This window comes from Hyperoodon ampullatus (assembly GCF_949752795.1).
Source record: "Hyperoodon ampullatus genome assembly, chromosome: 20".
NCBI classification, from domain to species: domain Eukaryota; kingdom Metazoa; phylum Chordata; class Mammalia; order Artiodactyla; family Ziphiidae; genus Hyperoodon; species Hyperoodon ampullatus.
The window spans coordinates 2,961,275-2,985,998 of NC_136933.1; the positions used below are offsets into that span (position 1 = coordinate 2,961,275).

Consider the following 24,724-nt stretch of genomic DNA (forward strand, 5'->3'; position numbering starts at 1 on the left):
TCTCCTTCATGGATCATATTCTCCCTGGTGAAATTGTAAGAGCGGCCTCTGAAACTCTTTCATATCTGAAACACTTTGCCCTAACAACCCTTATTAGTTCTGATTATTGCCTTTCCTGAGGATGTTACTGCCCAGTTCTGCTGTTTGCACATCGCTTGGAGGAGTCGTGGGTGAGGTGCGATGCTGGCAGACAGACCTTCATGCAGCATGACAGTTCCATGCTCTGCCCTGCTCAGAATAAGCTCAGGCACTAAAGACTAATGCGTTATTTAAAGAGGTGCCATAAAGCTACACATCATACTAGAGTCCACTGTATTTTCAGGTCGGACTCTCCAGTAGTCTTTGTGCATAGATTTCGCTAGGAACAACGTTAGAGAAATGGGGACAAGATTCCCCAAGTTCTCCGTTGTCCTAGTTCATGTTTCAGTAAAATCTCTCCACAGGGACCATACAACATATTTTCAGCAGTAAAACTGAATGTCCCGTTTTCATCCGGTTAGTCTAGTTGGCCTTAGGAAAGTATCTCCACTTTCTCTATATTATTATTCTTTGTCACTTTATCAAAGCACAGATTCATTATTCTGCCTCTCTCACTATTTTAGAAAGAAAAAATAAACAATGCTAAACCCCAGTATGCTCAAAAGCTTACTATTATAGTCATCACTGGGAACTTCCCTTTTCACTTAAAGTGGCTGAGAATAGAAATAGGAATCTGATTATTCCAGCGACCTGGTTAGCAAAGTGTGGGGACAGGCCATCGATTTTTGGAGAATTTGAATTAAGTCTCTCTTATTAGTATTAAAACTCGACTGAATATCTTTTTTTTTTTTTTTTTTTTGCGGTACGCGGGCCTCTCACTGCTGTGGCCTCTCCCGTTGCAGAGCACAGGCTCCGGACACGCAGGCTCAGCGGCCATGGCTCATGGGCTCAGCTGCTCCGCGGCATGTGGGATCCTCCCGGACCGGGGCATGAACCCGTGTCCCCTGCATCAGCAGGCGGACTCTCAACCGCTGCACCGCCAGGGAAGCCCTAGACTGAATATCTTTTAATGATTAAGAACGTGTTCATGAATATATAGTGTGTTCATTCATTCACCAAATACTTATTGAGGCCCTACTAAGTGCCCTGTCACTGTTCTCTTTGCTGAGGCTCCAAGCATCGTGAATTAATTAAGCTGACGTGATCTTTGCCCTCACAGAGGTTACTATTCTGACTATCAGTCTGTTAAGGAATACCATGGATTTAAGAGGTGTAAGATCAGGATGAGCCAATACTTAACCTAGCAGTTTGCTTTCAAATGTAAACTCTTGATTTTAGCCCCTTAATTCAGCTGTCCCCAGCCTTTTTGGCACCAGGGACTGGTTTCATGCAAGACAATTTTCCACGGATGGGGGGTGGATGGGGGATTATTCAGGCGGGAATGCGGGTGATGGGGAGTGATGGGAAACGTCAGATGCAGCTTCGCTCGCTCGCCCGCTGCTTACCTCCTGCTGTGCGGCCCGATTCCTGACGGGCCAGGGACTGTTAGCGGTCTGCAGCCTGTGGTTTGGGGACCCCTGCCTTAATCCATCATTTTCTTCTTCACCATTAAAATATAAGCACTAAAAATGTTCTGTTCACTGGAGCTTCTTGTTTATTCCAAAGGCTCTTGACGTTTGTTTGATCATATAGTCCTACTTTTAAACAGAGTGAATATTAGGTTAGAAGCCAGAATGAACCATTTTTCAAACCAGTTTAAAAAGTGAATATAATTAGAATAATTCTCACATGACACATAGTCTCTGGAGGAAATACAATTTGTAACCATATAATATTGATGTTGCTGGCAGCGTCTTTTGTTTACCCATTGCTTATATAGATGTGAATGGCCATACTTGTAAGTTTAATGGTAATTTATATATACTTATAAAATCCTTTGGTCATTGTGGAGGGGCTCCACTCCCAGGTCTCCTTGGTCCACATTGATTGGAGAGGGCCATTCTGACTTGGTGTCTGCAGGAAGGCCACTAGCTTGTGATGTCATTGGCTTCCAAGTTTTCTCTCTCTTTTTCTGGAGCTTTTGCATAAATATTCCATGGCAGTTTTCATTTTTAAATAAAACAAATATGAAGAAGATACGATAGCTTTAACTCTGCCCACAGGGCTTCAGCAGCTGCAGAAGTCTCTGTAATGCAGCAGGTGGGAGGGGACTGCCGTGGCTTCTGTGCATGAGAGCAGACAGATGTTCTCTCCGGGACACCCCACAGAAGGAGCAGGGAGAGGGTTTCAGACCCTGCTTTCCTACCTATGAACAGGTCGCCTTACCTGTTTGGTAAAGGGATAATACCTGCTTTGATACCCTTATGGTGTTGATATGAAGGTCAAATGATGCACGGACTTGAAAGTTCTTTGTAAGAAAAAATTATGCAGGGAGGTGGGTAGTTTTCCAACCTTCCTTGTGTTGCAAATTGGAATAGCTCAAGAGTCTATTCCCTGGAACCCAGCATCGTATGGAAGCTTCAGAGAGGGCCCGGCACCCTCTTCAGGACGCCTCTTCATCCTTGAGCTGGGGATGCTCAGAGTGCTATTCCTGAGGCTGTCTCCTTCTGGTGTTGACATTGTGAATCATCACTTTTGAGCCATGGATCTGGCTGTTTTTTAGTAAAGGAGATCTGGCTCACACTGCTTTCAGTCTATTCCATTGTACATGGTGTGCTTTGTGGATTTGTAACCAGGTAGGTGTATCTGAATGAACTGCTCTACGCAAGTCTTGATTAACTTCTTATTATATTAACATTTTGGAATAAGAGCGAATCTGCACTCACCCTTATAAAAAATGAGAGTTTTTAATAAATGTGGTTCTTAGTACATGTGAATAGTTTTAGAGTTGACAATATGTTTTGGACACATGGAAGGATTTGAATAGAAGTACTGATCTCTGGGGTGGTTGTTAAATTAATCAGCTGTTTATGCTAAATCTTATCTACTCAAGAACCGACTTGTGAGCTTTGATGTGCTAAAAACAAAACCTAAACCTTCAGACAAGGAAAGGCTGTCAACCCTGAGCGGCACCAGTAGGCGGTGCTGACGGCCACAGAGGTCCCTTCAGTCCCCAACACCAAGTCCTGAAAATTGTCTTGTTCCTGCATCTGTGCTTAGATTTGAGCTCTTTTAAAAATATCGATGACCCTGTAATATCTGACAAGTGAAGAAGCAGTGAGCATGTTGAAAGTGCTAGTGAGAAAGGGCACATGATGATGATGGAAAAAAATCCAGATTGTAATTTCTTAAAAAGCAAGTGGTGAGAAAACCCTTCTGTGTGTATACATGAGATCGATAGTTCCATTGAAGGAATACTTCTAAGGGACAAAGAATAACTTGTACAGTGTGTTGAAGGTGTTACGTCCAAGCAGAGGACAGTAATTGGCAAGTGATGGGGGAAAATGCTTGACAAAATAGACCACACTTTGAGATATATGACTTAGAAGAGCAATGTCCGAAATCTATTAGCCTGACGCTAATTCAGGAAACAACTAAGGGTTTGATCAGGAGCTGATCGTGGTGGAGGTGCTGCTGATGAAACCTTGGTCCAAAGCTCTGCTAGTGGCAAAAGGCCAGGTCCCTCTGAAACACATAAGTGGAGAAGCGGGGGCTGCAGCATTGTCTACAGCACTTGAGGAGGTATCTGTGGAGTGTAGTCACCTGGCTCCTAATTTTCAGCATAGAAGAAACATGCTTTTTGCAAAATGATGCCCCACAGATCTTATATCATTGAGGGAAGGGAGAGTGAGCCTGTTTTGTTTTGGTTTGGTTTGTTTTTTTTTGCGGTACGCGGGCCTCTCACTGCCGTGGCCTCTCCCATTGCGGAGCACAGGCTCCGGATGCGCAGGCTCAGCGGCCATGGCTCACGGGCCCAGCTGCTCCACGGCATGTGGGATCCTCCCGGACCGGGGCACGAACCCGTGTCCCCTGCATCGGCAGGCGGACTCTCAACCACTGCGCCACCAGGGAAGCCCCAGAGAGTGAGCCTGTTTTTAAAGTTCACAGTTCTTATAGTGGAAATGTATTCAGAGACCACAAGCCTGAGCCCTTCAAAGCCATCTCGGACTTTTGAACAGACAGACTTATACAAAACCTGTTGGAAGAGTTCTAATCTGTTCATCAGTAGAGGACCTGGTTATTGTCCTATTCTGCTTTAGATGCAGGGCAGCTACATATCCTTTTATAATATCAGAATAAGGAAAAAATGAGACAGAATATGGCAAGTAGCAATTGGGAAACCTATAGGATTCATTACTTTGCCAAGTAATAGGTATAAGAAATCTTTTGACCTGCAACTCATTTCCCTATCCTGACAATATTGATATAGTGGAAAAAGCATGAACTCTGGAACAGGCTGGCTGTGTGACCCCAGAAAGCTGCACAACTCCTCTGAGATTCAGTTCCTTCGCCTGAGAGTGGGCGTTGTGTTGCCCCTCCATCAGCGATGTTGTGGGCAGTGAAGATGATACTTACTAAGGCCCTGATGCAGAGCCTGGGCAGGACAGGCTCCAGTGACCCTCAGCTATCAGGGAAATCAGCATCGACTGTACTCCCTTGATCAGTAAATGACCTCAGCAGAGAGCTGGAGTCCAGGGCCGCCAGTGATTGCTGTGGCCAGCTTTATCAGCTAAGATAGAATAGAACAAACAGGCAATGGTCAAAACATCATGGAAGTTCATCTTACTCCCTTGTAACGTCCAGGATGGGTGTTCTGGTCCAGGAAGGCTCAGGTCTACACAGCCGTTCAAGGACTCAGGCTTTGGAGGCTCTGCTGTTTTTCTAGTAGCATGACTGCTGTCACCATTCCAGCCCAAAGAAGGGGGAAATGGCCTGGAGACACATGTGAAGGAGGTTTTAAAGGCCCAGATAGAAGTGGCCAATACCAGTTATCACCTGTATTATTTTGGAGATAATTATTCACATGGGCACCTAACTGCAGGGGCAGGATTGAGGTAGCCAAGCTGGTTCGTTTCCTGGCATAGAAGTGACCCTAAAGTATCCCCTGTGCTCCACGCTGAATCTTGGTACCGACCTTTGGCTGAAACTTTGCAGGCAATTTCTCATCTGTGCCAGGATCCAGGAAGGAGTCCTCAGGCACAAGGCTCATGAGTCGTTGTACAGTGGGTTGAGGGTGGCTAATATCGGCCACACAGGTCACATGGCTGCCATGCTGACCTTGGCCCAGCCTGCACTCAGGCCAGGGACCAGGTGACGGGGGCCGGTGTAACTGACCTGGTCTTACGAGGCGCCCCGTGTGCTGTGCCAGCTCAGTCACTGAGCCAGAGGGGTTGGCAGGTGGCCCACAAGGATTGTCCCAGGGAATCCAGGCAGCAGAACTGGGAACCCCATTGGCAGGAGCTGGCTCCTAGGAAATCCGTCTAGAGCAGCAGAAGCCTAGATCCGGAACTAGGAAGTGGAGGAAGGTGGGGGACGGGGGGATGTGAGCGGGCAGGGAGGGTGGGCAGGGCTCCCAGGCACTGGGTGTTCCAGGTATGTCTCCAGCCCTAGAAGGGGAGAGAGGTGAATGCAGTTAAGTGGCCGAAACTAAGGCGTTTCTCTGGTCCGACCTAAAACGCGGGATGTGGTAGAGCAGGGATTAAGAGAGAAAGAAGGGAATTGAGATTAAGGAGGAGTGTTGATGTCTTAAAGTCATCCCAGAGACCTTGGGGCCAGCTGGGAGCAAGACATGAGCAAACCACCAGCTCCTGGCTGCTGGGCGGTGATTCATCTCTAACCCTACTGAGTTCAGAGGCTGGGGCTTCATATACCTTCCCCCTCAGTCAGGATGGGCTCAGGAGCTCACTTGCTGGTGGGAAAGGGGTGGATCCAGTTGGCGGGGGGCAGCATTTGGGAACATCGACATGAGGGAAGCATTAACAGATTATCTTCTGGAATTGCACTGCAGCTCTAAATGGCATAACAATGTGTTTCATTTAATTTTTAGTTGCCCTCCAGTTCCTCAAGAAACGTTCACCAAATGTTGGCAGATTCTATCAGTCGTATGAAGGAATATGGATTTCACCAGGTAAAAGACTTACCTTCCATCTCAGGGGCTAAGTGCAGAGCCAGTTCCACTAATGTTTCACAAATTGTTTTATTAGCCTCATGCAGAAATGAAATTAAGCAGCAGACTGTGAACTCTATCTTTGAAAAGCTTGTGAGCACAGCTGTTCGTCTTGACCTGTTTATCTGGAGTTGGAGAGTCTTGAGTATCAGGGAAAGGATGTGCCAGGATGTATCTGCTCGTCAGGACATGTCGGACTCCTCCCTGAAGATCTGACGTGAGATAGCGTCCCGGACAGAGGCAAACGCTGGGGAGACTGATCTCAGAGAGAGATAAACGAAGCATGAAACTTGGCGGAAATCGTGAATTCACATTAGGTTCCCTAGGTGTTCACTGTTTCTCTAGCCTGTCCCTTTGCGCTGAGCAGCTGCTTGGGTCACTGCGCCCACGGTGCCCGCAGGGCCTCCAGGCGCTCAGGTCTCTGGGTCCATGCAGACAGGGACCTCTCTCCTCCCTCCGTCCTACTGCTGTGTTACCACACATGCGGCTCAGGATAACTGAGGCAGAGACTGGAAACCCTGTAGGGTTTGGCCCACAGATGGTCTGAAAAGTGGAGCGAGAGATGAGGCTGTAAAATGAAGGTTCTGGGGGCCACAGGCTGGGATGGAGGCTGTCAGGAGGCGGCTGGGGCCGGTTCCCTTGGGTGGTGACCCAGGCCCGGACTCCTCTGCTGGGCCACGTGTGAGCTGGAGAGCTCGCACGTTTGAGGCGTCAGTCATGGGGAGGTCTGGAGCTGTGGGCCTGGTGTGCAGACACTGATGTAATACATGCCTCTTTATAAAACAGCAGCAATAGTCCCTAAAGGAACTCCCCAGTGACACTGCCCTGATTACGTTATGTCATTTTAAGTGAGGGCAGGTAAGGAAGAAAGGACCGAAGATCTGCGTGTTCGTTCAGACGACCTATGTTGAGTTCCTCCTGCGTGCCAGGCTCTGCTGTGGGCACTAGAGACACAGTGAACGAAACAGATAAAGTCCCTGCCCTCGGAAAGCTTCTGCTCCTGATGGGGAGACAGATGATACATCTGTGTGTGAAGTCAGGTCCTAAGAGCTCTGCAGGAAAATCACGTAGGATAAGGGAGCCGAGGAAAGCAGGGAAGGTGGGAGTTGGATTTTATAGAGGTGGCCAGAGAAGTTGACATTGGAGCAGACACCTGAAGAATGAGGGCGGGGTGATGGGGATGCCTGGGGAAGTGTGTTCCAGGCAGAGGGAACAGCACGCAGGAGGGCACAGAGGCAAGAGCTCTTGGACACGGTGGAGGAACGACACAGAAGCCAGTAATGAGACGGAGTGCGGGGCTGATGAGGGAGCTGGTGGGAGTATTTGCATCAGCAGCCCAGGACGAGCGGCTTTGTGTCGGGGACCTTTGACAGCTCCGTCTGCGCATCTCTGGCTCCACATCCCGGCCCCTGGGCATCTGGACCAGTGTCCAGGCTCAGCCCTGCTGCCTCTCCACTCCCTGGCCTTCATCCTGGACCTGTGTGCTTCAGCAGAACACTTCTAAAGAAGAAATGATGGTTTTCGAAACAGAGAAAGTAAAGATCAACTTGTAGAGACTTTTCTAAAAGTAAATTTTCTGGAGGAATCCTTAGAGAAACTCGGGACAAGTTCTTTTTTTTTCTTTTAAATTTCCATTGTTACTTTTTTTTTTAACATCTTTATTGGAGTATATTTGCTTTACAATGGTGTGTTAGTTTCTGCTTTATAACAAAGTGAATCAGTTATACATATACATCTGTTCCCATATCTCTTCCCTCTTGCGTCTCCCTCCCTCCCACCCTCCCTATCCCACCCCTCCAGGCGGTCACAAAGCACCGGGCTGATCTCCCTGTGCTATGTGGCTGCTGAATAAAAACAGCGGCCAGGGTCAGCTCTCATCTGCTATTACTCTGTGAAACATTAATTTTGTCTCCTTTCTCACTGTGCCCATACAAAATGACACTGTGGATGAAAAAGGAGTGAGACTTACTAAACACAGCTCTCTCAGACACTGGAGTATCAACTTAGCAACCAAGTACCGCCCGAATTATTATTTACTTAATATATTTCTTTAAGTAGACTCACTTTGTAAACTTCTTGCTTTTCCTAAACAACAGTGTCCTTAGCATAACAGTATGCTATGATAGCATAGTTTAATATTGTAGCTATATTTTTCTAATTATTTAAAATCATTTAAAAATATGTGTGTGGAAGACAAGCAAAGCTCCCTTTGAATTTTTTCTGTTTGAGCTTAGAAATTTCTACCAGCACTTTTGATGTGTTTCAGGCTTGCCAACAGCTTCAATAAGGCAATGGCAAATTTTAAGTCATTTCAAACAGCAAAAGCTCTTCTTTGGTTTTTATAATATTGACTAAAGAAGGGGGGCTTAGCTCTAGGCAGGATAAGAATGTAAGAAAAAAAGTGAAAACAGTCAAACCACAAAAGTTCCGTTGCATCTGAGGTGAAGTGCATAATATGAATTATCACCATCTTCTGTGTTAGCTGTGATTTAATGGTGATTGAAACCAGTTTCACAGCATCGAGGTACGTATTTTTCTTGTGGTGAAATAATTTAACCACAAGAAAGTCTTCATCTTTCTATAGGAAAACACAAAAGAGAAAAACCATGATTTCTGTGGTGCAAAGCAAAGCACGGCCAGACTTTCCCGCCCCTCAGCCTGTTTCATGACTCAGCTGACGAGGCTTTTTCTTGCCGCACCAAGTTGTAAATTCATTTTTCTCGTGAACACTCAGAAGGTTGTCCTCAAAGAAACAAAGGAATTTTTAAGTGCTTTGGTGTGTTAGTTTTCTCTTTGGTTAAAAACAAATTTCCTTGAGTGTACTTAAGGCTACAGAACTGTACATGTCAAAATGGTTAAGATGGTAAATTTAGTGTTGTGTATATTTTACCACAATTTTTAAAAACGTTAAAATGGTCATTTTATGTTACATGTATTTTACCACAGTAAATAATATTGTAAGACCACTGTACTTCAATAAGATATTCCCTTTTTAAGGAAGACTCATGTTTCTTATTCTATATTTTTCCTTCTCAAAAAGGATGCTTTTAAAAGATATTTTTGTATATTTTATTTTTTCTTTTCTTTATTGAAGTACAGTTGATTTACAATATTGTGTTAGATTCAGCTGTACAACAAAGTGATTAAATTATGTTTTTCAGATTACATTCCATTATACACTATTGTAAGATATTGAGTTTAATTTTCTGTGCTATACAGTAAACCCTTGTTGTTTGTCTATTTTATGTATAGCAGTTTATATCTGTTAATCCTATACTCCTAATGTGTTCCTCCCTCCCTCCCTCCCTCTCCTGTTTGGTAACCATAAATATGTTTTCTATGTCTGTGAGCCTGTTTCTATTTTGTATATAGATTTATTTGTATTACTTTTTAGATTCCACATATGTGTGATATATAATATTTGTCTGTCTCTGTCAGACTTACTTCACTAATTATGATAATCTCTAGGTCTACCCATGTTGCTGCAAACGGCAATATTTCATTCCTTTTTATGGCTGAGTAATATTCCACTGTGTATAAATATCACATCTTCTTAAGCCAATCATCTGTTGGTGGGCACTGGTGTTGTTTCCATGTCTTGGCTATTTGAAATCATGCTGCTATGAATATTGGGGTGCACGTATCTTTTTGAATTAGAATTTTCTCCAGATATATGCCCAGGAGTGGGATTGCTGGATCATATGGTAGCTCTATTTTTAGTTTTTTAAGGAACCTCCATACTGTTCTCCATAGTAGATGCACCAATTTACATTCCCACCAACAGTGTAAGGGGGTTCCCTTTTTCTCCACACCCTCTTTAGCATTTATTATTTGTGGACTTTTTGATGACGGCCATTCTGACTGGTGTGAGTTGGTAGCTTATTGTGGTTGATTTGCATTTCTCTAATAGTTAGCGAAGTTGAGCATCTCTTCATGTGCCTCTTGACCATCTGTATGCTTTCTTTAGAAAAACATCTGTTTAGGTTTTCTGCTCCTTTTTTGATTGGGTTGTTTATTTTTTTGATATTGAGTTCTATGAACTGTCTGTATATTTTGAATAGTAACCCTTTGTTGTTTGCATCGTTTGCAAATATTTTCTCCCATTCCATAGGTTGTTTTTTTCATTTTGTTGATGGTTTCCTTTACTGTGCAAAAGCTTATATGTTTGGTTAGGTCCCATTTGTTTATTTTTTGCTTTATTTCTTTTGCCTTGCGAGACTGACCTAAGAAAACATTGGTATGGTTTATGTCAGAGAATGTTTTGCCTATGTTCTCTTCTAGGAGTTTTATTGTGTCACGTCTTATATGTAGGTCTTTAAGCCATTCTGAGTTTATTTTTCTGTATGCTTTGAGGGAGTATTCTAATTTCATTGATTTACATGTAGCTGTCCAGCTTTCCCCAACACCACTTGTTGAAGAAGGTGTCTTTTCTCCATTGTACAGTCTTGCCTCCTTTGTCATAGATTAATTGACCATAGGTGTGAGTGTTTATTTCTGGGCTCTCTATTCTGTTCCATTGATCTATGTGTCTGTTTTTGTGCCATTACCATGCAGTTTTGATTACTGTAGCTTTGTAGTATAGTCCGAAGTCTGGGAAGATTTTTGCCTCCAGCTTTTTTCTTTTTCCTCAGGATTGCTCTGGCAATTCTGGGTCTTTTGTAGTTCCATATAAATTTTAGCATTATTTCTTCTAGTTCTGTGAAAAATGTCCTGGGTGTTTTGATAGGGATCACATTAAATCTGTAGATTACTTTGGGTAGTATGGCCATTTTAACAATATTTATTCTTCCAATCCAAGAACATAGGATATTTTTCCATTTCTGTCAATCATTTTCAGTTTCCTTTATAAATGTTTTATAGTTCTCGGTGTATAAGTCTTTTACCTCCTTGGTTAAGTTTATTCCTAGGTTTTTGTTTTTGTTTTGATGTGATTTTAAAATCATGTTTAAATTTCATTGTTAGTGTAAAGAAGTGCAATGGGTTTCTGTGTATTAATCTTGTATCCTGCTATCTTGCTGAATTCATTTGTTCTAGTAGTTTTTGTGTTATGACATCAGGGTTCTCTATATTGAGTATCATGTCATCTGCAAATAGTGGCAGTTTTACCTCTTCCCTTCCAGCTTGGGTACATTTTATTTATTTTTCTTGTCTGGTGGCTGTGGCTAGGACTTCCAATACTATGTTGAATAGAAGTGGTAAGAGTGGGCATTCTTGTCTCGTTCCTTTGGGAAGTCTTTCAGCTTTTCACCATTGACTATGATGTTGACTGTGGGTTTGTTGTAAATAGCCTTCATTATGTTGAGATGTGTTCCCTTTATACCCATATTGATGAGAGTTTCTATCATGAAAGGATGTTGAATTTTGTCTTGTGCTTTTTCGGCATCTATTGAGATAATCATGTGATTTTTGTCTTTTCTTTTGTTGATGTGGTGTATCACATTGATTGATTTGCATATGTTGGGCCATCCTTGTGACCCTGGAATGAATCCAACTTGATCATGGTATAGGATCCTTTTTATGTGTTGTTGGATTCAGTGTGCAAATATTTTGTTGAGGAGTTTTGCAGCTACATTCATCAAAGGTATTGGCCTGTAAATTTCTTTTTTTGTAGTGTCTTTGGATTTGGCAGCAGGGTGATGGTGGCTTCATAGAATTAATTTGGGAGTGTTCCCTCTTCCTCAGTCTTTTGGAAGAGTTTGAGAAGGATCAGTATAAGTTCTTCTTTGTATGTTTGGTAGAATTCCCCAGCGAAACCATTTGGTCCTGGACTTTTGTTTGCAGTGAGTTCTTTTTTTAGCTACAGATTCTATTTCACTTCTAGTGATCGGTCTGTCCAAATTAGCTGTTTCTTCCTGACTCAGCTTTGGTGGGCTGCATGTTTCTAGAAACGTGTCCATTTCTTCTAGGTTGTCCAACTTGTTGGCATATAATTATTCATAGTATTCTCTTATGATTTTTTTATATTTCTGTGGTATCAGTTGTTATTTCTCTTCTTTCACTTCTTATTTGGTTTATTTGTGTACTCTCTCTTTTCTTCTTGGTGGACCTGGCTAGAGGTTTGTTAATTTTGTTTATCTTTTCAAAAAAACCAGCTCTTGGTTTTGTTGATCTTTTCTATTTTTTTTTTTGAGCTCTATTTTATTTATCTGCTCTCTGATCTTTGTTATTTCCTTCTTTCTGTTGACTTTGGATTTTGTTTGTCCTTCTTTTTCTAATTCTTTTAGGTGGTAGGTTAGGTTATTTATTTGAGATTTTTCTTGTTTCTTGAGGAAGGCCTGTAGTGCTATGAACTTCCCTCTTAGAACTGCTTTTGCTGCATTCCATAGATTTTGTAAGTTGGGTTTTCATTTTCGAGCTTTCTATTCTCTTCCATTCATCTCTATGCCCATTTTTGTGCCCATACCATGCCTAGTGCCTGCCTCACTGCAGGAAACTACCAGAGTCCCTCACCAGTGTTTGTTTTTGGTTTTTTAAACAGAAGAAAGAATCTGCGAAGAAAACACAAGATGAAGAAGTAAAACAAATAGATGAAGAGAGAACCAAGCAGATTTATAAGAGCTGGAAAGAAGATTCGGAGTGGCAGGCCTCTTGTGAGTACCCAGAGGCCTCCATAACAGTGACACTAAGCTAGTTTGTTCACCAAATAAGATGATCCATCTAGGAAGCACTTAGAGTGGTTGTTGAGAGATGTTTTAACACTAAACTATTACTCAAAGGCTACAGAGCCATCTAAACACTGAATAGCAGAAAGGTTCTCAATTCATCTTTGTACCATCAAAATTATGATATATGTATATGATGAAATGGTATTTAGCTATGAAAAATGTTTTGGAAGAGTGTTTAAAGTCCTTGGAATGTGTCTATATCTTTCTAGCTTGGAAAAGAAAAATCATTATAAAATAGTATGAAAAATATCCCTACTTAAAGTCTAAGTATATGAGGGAAAAGAAGTGGCAGGTTAACATATTAACATTAGTTTTCTTGGAGAGGCAGGATTCAAGGTTACTTATTGGAATTCTTCTTGTTTTTCTGTATTTTTCTCAGTTTTCAACAGTGAACACATCTTAACTTTGTAATCAGAAGAACACAGGTGTGACAGGCTGGATGTGTCAGCATCCCTTCCACACCTGTGGCTCAACCCTGCCCCCTTCTGAGTTAGCACTGCCCAGAGATCGCCTCCTAGGGAGAGGCCAGTGCAGATGAAGGCAGAGCAGAGCATATGTGAGGATGCTGGGAGGATTCGGGTTTGAAACAGGATTAGAGCTTCCATCTGACTTGGACAAAGACACCCTAACTGCCCGGTCATCCCTTGAAGCAACAGGAGGAGAACAGGGGCAGCCGTGTTTGCAGAATTTTGGGAATTCCATCACAATGAATACCATTAAAGTGACAATTTTTGTGAAGTGAAAATGTTTACGAGATCCAATCACTTCTATGCAGTGAAATCTTAGTGTAATGGAACGCTGTAGGCATTTCTGTGAAATCAAATATAACAGATTCTGACCAATAATGTCTGAAGTGCAGATGCACTCAGTAAAGCTTATTCTTACATCCTGCAGTAGGGTCTTTAATACTAGGCATTGCTGGTGCCTGTTCATTGTTACCAGAGCCCACTCTGTTCACCGTCTGTGGTGCTGATTCTTCTAAACATTTCCATGGCTCATGAGGGCCTTTCTCAAACCCCACTGTTTTTCTAGTGCGAAAATCCAAGGCAGCTGATGAGAGGAGGCGCTCCCTGGCCAAACAGGCACGGGAGGACTACAAGAGGCTGTCCCAGAGGGGGAGAGGCGGCGAGGGGCCACAGAGCCCCCCCGGTGGCCCCCAGAAGCCCCGGAGGCCCCCCCTTCCACCCAAGCCTCAGTTCCTGAGCCCTTCAGGACACCCCTGCAAACCTCTCAGGTAAGAAGCCATGAAGGTGGCTTTAAGCATAAGCGGTGAAATGGCCGATTAAAATAGATGAATTGCGTGGCCGCTGCGGGGAGAGAGCCTACTGGTGCCATTCAATCCAGCTCCACCTCTGAGTCTGTGATGCTGAGACACCTGGGCAGCCCTTCATCTCCCCTTATCTGTAAAATCCCCAATGTGGGTACCATTAACATAGCCAGGAATTTCATGAAGATGCACAGCGAGGTCCTGTGCGCCCAGCCCAGCTCACCCTCACCTGGTGACAGCCAGTGAGGGGAGGGGGGACAACTGGGGGCTCATCACAGTAGGAACCCAGGCTTGCTGGGCTTCACATCATGAGCAGAGCTACATTTCCTCTTCTCAGGATTAAAGATTTGATGATACTTCTCATTCTGGGATATACAGTCAAGCTCATAGATTGAGAATTTGGAAATGTTTCTTTTCTTTTTTTTTTAAAAAATATCTTTATTAGAGTACAATTGCTTTACATTGTTGTGTTAGTTTCTGCTGTACAACAAAGTGAATCAGCTATATGTATACATACATCCCTATATACCCTCCCTCTGGAGCCTCCCTCCCACCCTCCCTATCCCACCCCTCTAGGTCATCACAAAGCATTGAGCTGATCTCCCTGTGCTATGCAGCAGCTGGAAATGTTTCTTTTTAAATGAAGACTATATTTGGCCATGGTGGTCCCTTTGCTTCCTAGGCTGTGGGGGGAATTAGGCAGAACAATTTGTTTTGGAAAATCCCTGAATAAAAATACAGTGCAAACCCACAGCCAACATCATTCTCAATGGTGAAAAACTGAAACCATTTCCACTAAGATCAGGAACAAGACAAAGTTGCCAACTCTCACCGCTATTATTCAACATAGTTTTGGAAGTTTTAGCCACAGCAATCAGAGAAGAAAAAGAAATAAAAGGAACCCAAATTGGAAAAGAAAAAATAAAACTGTCACTGTTTGCAGATGACATGATATTATACATAGAGAATCCTAAAGATGCTACCAGAAAACTACTAGAGCTAATCAATGAATTTGGTAAAGTAGCAGGATACAAAATTAATGCACAGAACTCTCTTGCATTCCTATACAGTAACTATGAAATATCTGAAAGAGAAATTAAGGAAACACTCCCATTTACCGTTGCAACAAAAAGCATAAAATGCCTAGGAATAAACCTACCTAAGGAGACAAAAGACCTGTATGCAGAAAACTATAAGACACTGATGAAGGAAATTAAAGATGATACAAACAGATGGAGAGATATACCATGTTCTTGATTTGGAAGAATCAACATTGTGAAAATGACTATACTACTCAAAGAAATCTACAGATTCAATGCAATCCCTATCAAACTACAAATGGCATTTTTCACAGAACTAGAACAAAAAATTTCACAATTTATATGGAAACACAAAAGACCCCAAATAGCTAAAGCAATCTTGAGAAAGGAAAATGGAGCTGGAGAAATCAGGCTTCCTGACTTCAGACTATACTACAAAGCTACAGTAATCAAGACAGTATGGTACTGGCACAAAAACAGAAATATAGATAAATGGAACAGGATAGAAAGCCCAGAGATAAACCCATGCACATATGGTCACCTTATCTTTGATAAAGGAAGCAAGAATATACAATGGAGAAAAGATAGCCTTTTCAATAAGTGGTGCTGGGAAAACTGGACAGCTACAGTTGAAATTAGAATGAAATTAGAACACTCCCTAACACCATACACAAAAATAAACTCCAAATGGATTAAAGACCTAAATGTAAGGCCAGACACTATAAAACTCTCAGAGGAAAACATAGGCAGAACACCCTATGACATAAATCACAGCAAGATCCTTTTTGACCCACCTCCTAGAGTAATGGAAATAAAAACAAAAATAAACAAATGGGACCTAATGAAACTTAAAAGCTTTTGCACAGCAAAGGAAACCATAAACAAGACGAAAAGACAACCCTCAGAATGGGAGAAAATATTTGCAAATGAAGCAACTGACAGAGGATTAATCTCTAAAATATACAAGCAGCTCATGCAACTCCATATCAAAAAAGCAAACAACCCAATCCAAAAATGGGCAGAAGACCTAAATAGACATTTCTCCAAAGAAGGTATATGGATTGCCAACAAACACATGAAAGGATGCTCAACATTAGTAATCATTAGAGAAATGCAAATTAAAACTGCAAAGAGGTATCACTCACACTGGTCAGAATGGCCATCATCAAAAAATCTACAAACAATAAATGCTAGAGAGAGTGTGGAGAAAAGGGAACCCTCTTTCACTGTTGGTGGGAATGTGAATTGATACAGCCATTATGGAAAACCATATGGAGGTTCTTTAAAAAACTAAAAATAAAACTACCATATGACCCAGCAATCCCACTACTGGACATATACCCTGAGAAAACCATCATTCATAAAGAGTCATGTACCACAATGTTCATTGCAGTTCTATTTACAACAGCCAGGACATGGAAGCAACCTAAGTGTCCATCGACAGACGAATGGCTAAAGAAGATGTGGCACACATATACAATGGAATATTACTCAGCCATAGAAAGAAACAAAATTGAGTTATTTGTAGTGAGGTGGATGGACCTAGAATCTGTCATACAGAGTGAAGTAAGTAAGAAAGTGAAAAACAAATACTGTATGCTAACACACATATATAGAATCTAAAAAAAAAAAGGTTCTGATGAACCTATGGGCAGGACAGGAATAAAGATGCAGATGTAGAGAATGGACTTGAGGACATGGGGAGGGGGAAGGGTTAAGCTGGGATGAAGTGAGAGAGTGGCATGGACTTATATACACTACCAAACGTAAAACAGATAGCTAGTGGGAAGCAGCCGCATAGCACAGGGAGATCAGCTGAGTGTTCTGTGATCACCTAGAAGGGTGGGATAGGGAGGGTAGGAGGGAGACACAAGAGGGACGGGATATGGGATATATGTATACATATAGCTGATATACTTTGTTATACGGCAGAAACTCAAACAACATTGTAAAGCAATTATACTCCAATAAAGATGTTAAAAGAAAAAAGAAAAATGCAGTGATATCACAGCAGAAACCCCCATCCCTTATATTCACTAATTATAAAATCATTTTCTCCTGGTTATTGCTATTATATGATTTTTACATATTCTGGTGTGGAGGAAGATGATATTTAAAATAACCAAGAGAAATCAAATATTGATTTAATGAAACACAACTGTCTAAAGCCTTTTCCTCCGAAATAAAAACTAAAAATCCTTTTCTGTTAGGAGAATGGAAAAATAAAAAACAAAGATCTCCTTTTGTGTGGGGTGAGTAGTTATCTTCGGGGCTTTTTCCTAATGAGGATTCTGTCCTCAGAGGAAGCAGGAGGTGGACCATTTCCTCTTCTATGATTATTTATACTTACTCAGTTGAAAGGTTCCATCTGGGGACTTGGGGACCAGCACTAACTGACCATGTTCTACACAGTGACAGTTTGGGGAACGATTTTTTCCTTATGACAACAAGAGAGGCCCCTCAACGTTGTGACTGGGACACGGAGTGTGAGCTCCTGTGCAGGTGCCTCCCATACCCGAGCCTGTCACTGTGTCGGACCGCAGGTCCCCACAGGCTATGTGCCTCTCCAGGCTCCTCCAAGGGTGGAATATGGCTTGTCATACACCCGCGCCCACAGTATTTTTAGAGCACAGCTTATGTGACTGACAGCAATGAAGGTGCCTTTTAATGAGGGTTTTAAGATGATGTTTTAAGCTCTAGTAGCTCATTTTTTCCAACTTAAGCCACTTGCATGAAGTGCTTTTTGTGAGGTGGCCAGACCGGATGGTTTCAGGGCTGGGACTTCAAACAGTGATGACCGAGGTCAGCTAGGAGCCAGCCCAGGGAAAGACAGACACAGGCTGTCCTTGGAGTTTCTGCTTGACCTCCAAAGACTTCCCGAAGAAAAGAACCTAATCTGAAGGCCAGGAGGAGAACTTAGCATGTAATCTCATGTGTGTGCAGTGTCTGCTCCCTTGGAAAGTCAAGTATTATAAGCTGTTTTCTCCAAAATGCTATGTACGTATGTACATGCATATACATCACGTGTATATATATGTACCTCTGACATGTATATCACATGTAACTCCTGGTAGCATGTGTTACCATAAAAAGCATAAAGAACGTAATTTACGTAGCAGGATATTCTGGTAGCTCATTCAAACTCGTTGTTGTTTTTACATTGAATTCTGCTCAGAATTTGTGGGCCTGGAACTTGGGAATACATTTGTTACACTGCAGTATTAGTTTTTGTAGTGGAAATTGACTTAAGTTCTGCTACTGAATTTATTTCAAAACCATTCTGCTGCCTGTATCTTTCTCTTAACCTATCTTCAAACACTCCTCTTTCTTTTACTTTTTATTTCTGAGACTGCCTTTTAGCAGAACTCTTCAAAGTATGGGAGAGAAGGAAGCAAGTCAGAGAGGTTAGTGGAAACAGAAAGATGAGGAAATTGAATGATGAAAGTGTTAGGGAGAAAGTTTATTCTGTTGCATCTGGTTTCCTCCTTTTGCAAGTACATGCTCTCCAGGAAAATATGGCTGGGGCTGTATTTCACTTTTTAATGCTCATTTTGTCCAATTTTAATTAATGGAGCTTCCCATTCATATTAAAAATGAATTAAAATCTGTGTGTCGGCACAGCAGCAGCTCATGGCTACCCTGCAGGACTGGAAGGGCAGGTAACAGATCTGCTCCCTCCTATTCCCTGCCCTCGAGGAACCGTGTGACAGCCGTGCGCAGGGTCACACCCCATGAGCTCAGCTGCGAGGCCAGATCTTCAGACGTGTTATACTCTCTGCGTGCGTGTGTGATTTTTGAAAGCATTATTTTCCAACCAGTTGAATCTAACTTGAAACCTTTCATGAATGTCAGAAACCAAGCAGCGGCGAGGCCAGCGTCCCGCTCGGCCCAGGGGGACATCGTGCGCTGGTTCCGGGAGGAGCAGCTCCCGCTGCGGGCTGGCTACCTGGGCACCTCGGACAGCATTGCCCCATGGTTCCACGGTGAGTGCACGGCCCCGCCCCTGGTGGTGGGTGAGCCGGCTCGGCCTCCAGGCGCGCAGGGTCAGGGCTGCCTTTCACCTGAGCGTCCCCCGAAGAGTCTCTGACCTTGTTCTCGCAGAGCAGCTTTTCTCAGCTTTCTCAGGGAGCTGCAGTCTCACGACCAGAGGCCCACGCCATGGTGACTCCCAGCACGGGGTGGTTCATCACCCCGGATGGACACCACCACATTGTAAAGCAATTATACTCCAATAAAGATGTTAAAAGAAAAAAGAAAAATGCAGTGATATCACAGCAGAAACCCCCATCCCTTATGTTCACTCATTATAAAATTATTTTCTCCTGGTTATTGCTATTATATGATTTTTTCATATTCTGGTGTGGAGGAAGATGATATTTAAAATAACCAAGAGAAATCAAATACTGATTTAATGAAACACAACTGTCTAAAGCCTTTTCCTCTGAAATAAAAACTAAAAATCCTTCTCTGTTAGGAGTATGGAAAAATAAAAAACAAAGATCTCCTTTTGTGTGGGGTCAGTAGTCATCTTCAGGGCGGAGGGAAGGCAGGCCCCTTGGGACCCCCCCAGATGTCAGCGCTGTCATCCGCCCCCCACCCAGGGAGGGGCCGGTGTGGCCTCTGTGCGCGGTCGGAAGGTCACGGGCTGAGTGACCTTGAGCAGATCATTGTTCTCCGCAGCGACTCCGTTTATCTGAGCCTCACTTTCCTCATCTGTTAAGTGAAGGGGTGGGACTTTGTGATCTTGAACTTAAAAGTTGACCCGTGCGGTTAAGGCTGTGAAGTGGGTCTGTTGGGGGCTGAGCAGAGGTCAGCTCTTAAAGCATGTCTTCATTCGACCCTCGAAGCTAGGCTCATCCAAGCCGTCTGTTTACCCAGCGCCCGCCTCACCGACCTCTCCGTTTCTTGAACTTCAAGAGAAGGAGGTGGCTTCCTGCCTCGATTGGCTTCCACGAGGTCTGTGGTTGGGTTGGACTCACTGGTCCCGTGGACAACAAAACCTTTTTTTTTTTTTTGGCCGCACGGTGCGGCACGCCGGATCTTAGTTCCCCGACCAGGGATTGAACCCCTTGCCCCTGCAGTGGAAGCGCGGAGGGTTAACCACTGGACCGCCAGGGAAGTCCCAACAACAGCTTTAAGACAGAGATCACGTCCTCTCATGGAGCACACTTGTCCTAACGGGTATCTCGGTTTGAGTTATGTTTAAGGCTACTCTCTTTTCTGTAGGATCGTCTCACACATAAATAAAGCCACAAAAACAAGCTCCCAAACACACAGCATGGCAAACTCCTCTAAAAAGAACCATGTTATCTGCGATAGGCTCATTGCCAAAGGGCTGCCTTTCCAGGTACAGCACAGCAGCCTAGTTTTCCTGGAAAGTGCATGTTCTTTGGCGATTTAGGTTTTGTAATTGTCCATCCCCAGAGGAGCCCCCCAGCCCAGCCCTCCCAGGACCAGGTCCTTCCTTTTCATTCTGCTCTGAAGACACTGGGGGAAAAAGTGACAACAGTGTCAAAAGATGAATAGAAAGAACATGGTCAGTGACCCGTCTGTCATGGTCAACTCCGCTGCCCCACATTGCCTGTTTTTTTTTCCTTTTTAAGATAAGCGGAAATCAGCCACTTTGTAGCTTCTATGTCACTGGACAGAAGATGCTGTCATCCCTGATTGAAAGGGTGGTAGCTTTTTTAACAGCAGGGAGTGAGAAATTCAAAGTGTTGGTGTTATTAAAAATCCTGATACTTCAATGGGCAGATCTGTCTGAAACAGTTGCTACGAGCTAGGAAGACACAGTCGGACTAAAAATCTAGTTGAAGCTTTGGTTAAAAAATAAGACTCTTGAGTTTTACGTATAATTTATTAATTGTTATTGAGTTATTTTCATTTATACAAACATTTATCATAGTTATAAGCAAAGCAAATAATATGATACAATATAATAAGGTAATAATAAATAAATACACAGCCAGGTAGTCAATGTAAATCATTATCTTCAGTTTTAAGAAGACAAAATTTCCCATTTCTATCACAAAGAGAAGATGGATCACATCTTATCTTTTTGAAATATAATTGTTTATTTATCAGGAAGCCTGTTTTGAAACAGCGGCATGGAAGCTCTTCTTTATTGGTTTGCCATATTCCATTCATTGTCATGCACTCCATTAATCACCCTTCCTAAATTACTGTTTTGGCCACCTAATCTTCCACCCCACAGAAGTTTCTGTTTCACCCCTTTCTCTTAATTAGCTTTGGGTAAGGCTGGGGCTGGGTAGGAGGACACCAGGGAACTGAGGGCTGCTGGGCCTCTGGCTTGTGGGGTGGGTGGAAGCTGCACACTGTTGGTGAGACAGGAACCCAGGAGGATGCGGGGACTTAGGGGAGGGGGACAGTGCACTCGTTTGGGATATGATGAGTTTGAATGTTCTTTGGGGCTGTTGTGTGAAAGTATCCATTTGGCAATCAGATTAATGGGTCAACCCTCGAGATAATAGATTGGATCGTTAGTCCATAATTAAAAGCATGGAGGGGATGAGACTTTCCAGGGGTGAGTTGGGAAGATGGTAAGAGAGGAAGACCAGGCACAGAACCTGAGGGAGTGCCAGCCACCACTCAGCGCGGTGGCAGAGAGGAGCAGAGACACCCCCATCTCTGTCCCAGGCTTGGTGGGTCCAAAACCTGCTGGGCAGGCCAGCCAGAGGGAGAATGGCCAGATTGTCGGCTCAGATCCAGAGGCTGTCCGCCCCCTGGCAGATTCTTTCTTGCTCAGGGAAGGTCAGTCTTTGTCCTGTGAAAGCTTTTAACTGATTAGATGAGGCCCACCCACATTATGGAGGATTTTCTCTCCTCATTTAAACATGATTTTTCTTTTCTTTTTCTTTCTTTCTTTCTTTTTTTCTTTTTTTGGCTGTACTGGGTCTTCATTGCTGCACATGAGTTTTCTCTAGTTGCGGGGGCTACTCTGTTGCGGTGCATGGGCTTCTAATTGCAGCAGCTTGTCTTGTTGTGGAACACGGGCTCTAGGCACGTGGGCTTCAGTAGTTGTGGCTCACGGGCTCAGTAGTTGCTGCTCACAGCTCTAGAGTTCAGACTCCGTAGTTGTGGTACATGGGCTTAGTTGCCCCGTGGCATGTGGGATCTTCCCGGACCGGGGATCAAACCCATGTCCCCTGCATTGGCAGGCGGATTCTTAACCACTGGACCACCAGGGAAGTCCCTAAACATGATTTTTCTAATTATGAAATATTTTAAACAAGAACAGTACAGAGGGAAATATATCTTGTGCCAGTGATGAAACATGTTATAGCTACTCTCCAGATAACAGTGAATGTTAAAAACCATATTTACTTCACATCTGTTTTTATTAAGAAATAAATCCTGACAGAGAGAATTAAGGCTCCTTTTTTATTCCCTTTTTGATTCTTTCCTTCTCTCCTTCCCAATGGGTGAACCACTCTTCTGAAGCTGTCCTTTCCATCCATATTTTTATACTCTTATTATATATATGCATACCTGTGTATTTCTATAAAATATATTTAAAAAATATAAAACATAGGTATATGTATGTTTCTATAAAACAGAATATTGTGTTTAGCATTTACATGGGTATCATGTTATAGACATTCTTCTGCAACGTGTGTTTTCTCTCAACTTTATGTTATCTGGGTTTTTCTTTGTTTATAAATGTAGACTGGCTCATTCATTTTACCTGTAGTGCAGTATTATATGATATATGTTATTTAAATATTTACAATACACACACTATAAAACACAAAATGTTTTATTTGTGTTTAACGATGATATATGTTTTATTACGCACACATATCATTATTCATTCATCCCTTCTCCTACATTTGGTACATTTTTTTTGCTATTGCAGAAGATGATGTGGTATACACCCTAAACATGTCTCATTGTAGACGTTCACGATAATTTCTTCAGGGTATACATCTAGAAGTGGAAATGCTGGGAGGCAGGGTATGTGCATCTTTAATTATATTAAATATTGCCAAATGCCTTCCAAAGTGATTATACAAAGTTATACTCCCACCAGCTCTACTTGAGAGTTTTTCTTCCTATATACTTGACATACGTGATATTGCCAGACTTCTTTGTTAATCTAACAGCTTGCGGTGGAACCACCTTATTTTAATTAGCATTGATTTGTTGTCCAGTTAGCCTTTTTTTATTAGTTTATAAAGAACTTATTTTTCCAATTCTTACATTAATTTCCATGAAAAGCCATATATTGACTTCTTTATTGGTTAAAAACATCAAATATTATTCACCATGATTTTTTAATGTATTTTTTAGCATCTTTATTGGTGTATAATTGCTTTATGTTGTTGTTAGTTGCTGCTGTATAACAAAGTGAATCAGCTATACATATACATATATCCCCATATCCCCTCCCTCTTGCATCTCCCACCCAGTCTCCCTATCCCACCCCTCTAGGTGGTCACAAAGCACGAGCTGATCTCCCTGTGCTATGCTGCTGCTTCCCACTAGCTATCTATTTTACATTTGGTAGTGTATATATGTCCATGCCACTCTGTCACTTTGTCACAGCTTACCCTTCTCCCTCCCTATGTCCTCAAGCCATTCTCTACGTCTGAGTCTTTATTCCTGTCCTGCCCCTAGGTTCTTCATGACCTTCTTTTTTTTTCTTAGATTCCATATATATGTGTTAGCATACGGTATTTGTTTTTCTCTTTCTGACTTACTTCACTCTGTAGGACAGACTCTAGGTCCATCCACCTCACTACAAATAACTCAATTTCATTTCTTTTTATGGCTGAGTACTATTCCATTGTATATATGTGCCACATCTTCTTTATCCATTCATCTGTTGATGGACATTTAGGTTGCTTCCATGTTCTCGCTATTGTAAATAGTGCTACAATGAACATTGTGGTACATGCCTCTTTTTGAATGATGGTTTTCTCAGGGTATATGTCCAGTAGTGGGATTGCTGGGTCATATGGTAGTTCTATTTTTACTTTTTTAAGGAACCTCCATACTGTTCTCCATAGTGGCTGTATCAATTCACATTCCCACCAACAGTGCAAGAGGGTTCGCTTTTCTCCACACCCTCTCTAGCATTTATTGTTTGTAGATTTTTTAACTTCTTTTTTTTTTTTTTTGCGGTACGCGGGCCTCTCACTGTTGTGACCCCTCATGTTGCGGAGCACAGGCTCCGGACGTGCAGGCTCAGCGGCCATGGCTCACAGGCCCAGCCACTCCGCGGCATGTGGGATCTTCCCGGACCGGGGCACGAACCCGTGTCCCCTGAATCAGCAGGCAGACTCTCAACCACTGCGCCACCAGGGAAGCCCCCTCCTTGAGTTTTTCAAATGATGCAATTGGGTCCTCACCTGACGCTGCTGGCCACCGGGGTCAGGGCCTGCCTGCGCTCGGAGCCTCACACTTCCTGTCACTGACGCCCACGGCTCCGGGCTTGCGGTTTCCACTGTGGTCTTGGAGGGACCTCGGAGGCAAGAGAGAGGGCAGTGGGTGGGTCCCACCAAGGGGAGTGGCTCTGCTTGGGGGTTTACTTGGGATGCGTTTCTGGAAAGGGGCATTCTACTCTTTAGAGAAGTAGTTTTAAGTCCACGCTTTTGTTCTGAGACTTTCTTTGTCGTCACGTGCCTTGTGTCCTGGACTTCTGCCG

General features: G+C 43.0%; 1 protein-coding gene across 1 annotated transcript in view; it reads left to right on the forward strand.

Moving 5' to 3' along the window:
- SH2D4A (SH2 domain containing 4A) overlaps nucleotides 1-24,724 on the forward strand; it is a gene marked incomplete at both ends in the record, with an annotated part of 57,735 nt that overhangs the window by 27,303 nt on the left and 5,708 nt on the right. Inside the window, 4 exons of the mRNA XM_079726748.1 lie at nucleotides 5,966-6,046; nucleotides 12,564-12,675; nucleotides 13,783-13,984; nucleotides 18,910-19,040. Coding sequence (XP_079582874.1) covers nucleotides 5,966-6,046; nucleotides 12,564-12,675; nucleotides 13,783-13,984; nucleotides 18,910-19,040 — 526 coding nt within the window. The remainder of the gene's footprint in view (nucleotides 1-5,965; nucleotides 6,047-12,563; nucleotides 12,676-13,782; nucleotides 13,985-18,909; nucleotides 19,041-24,724) is intronic.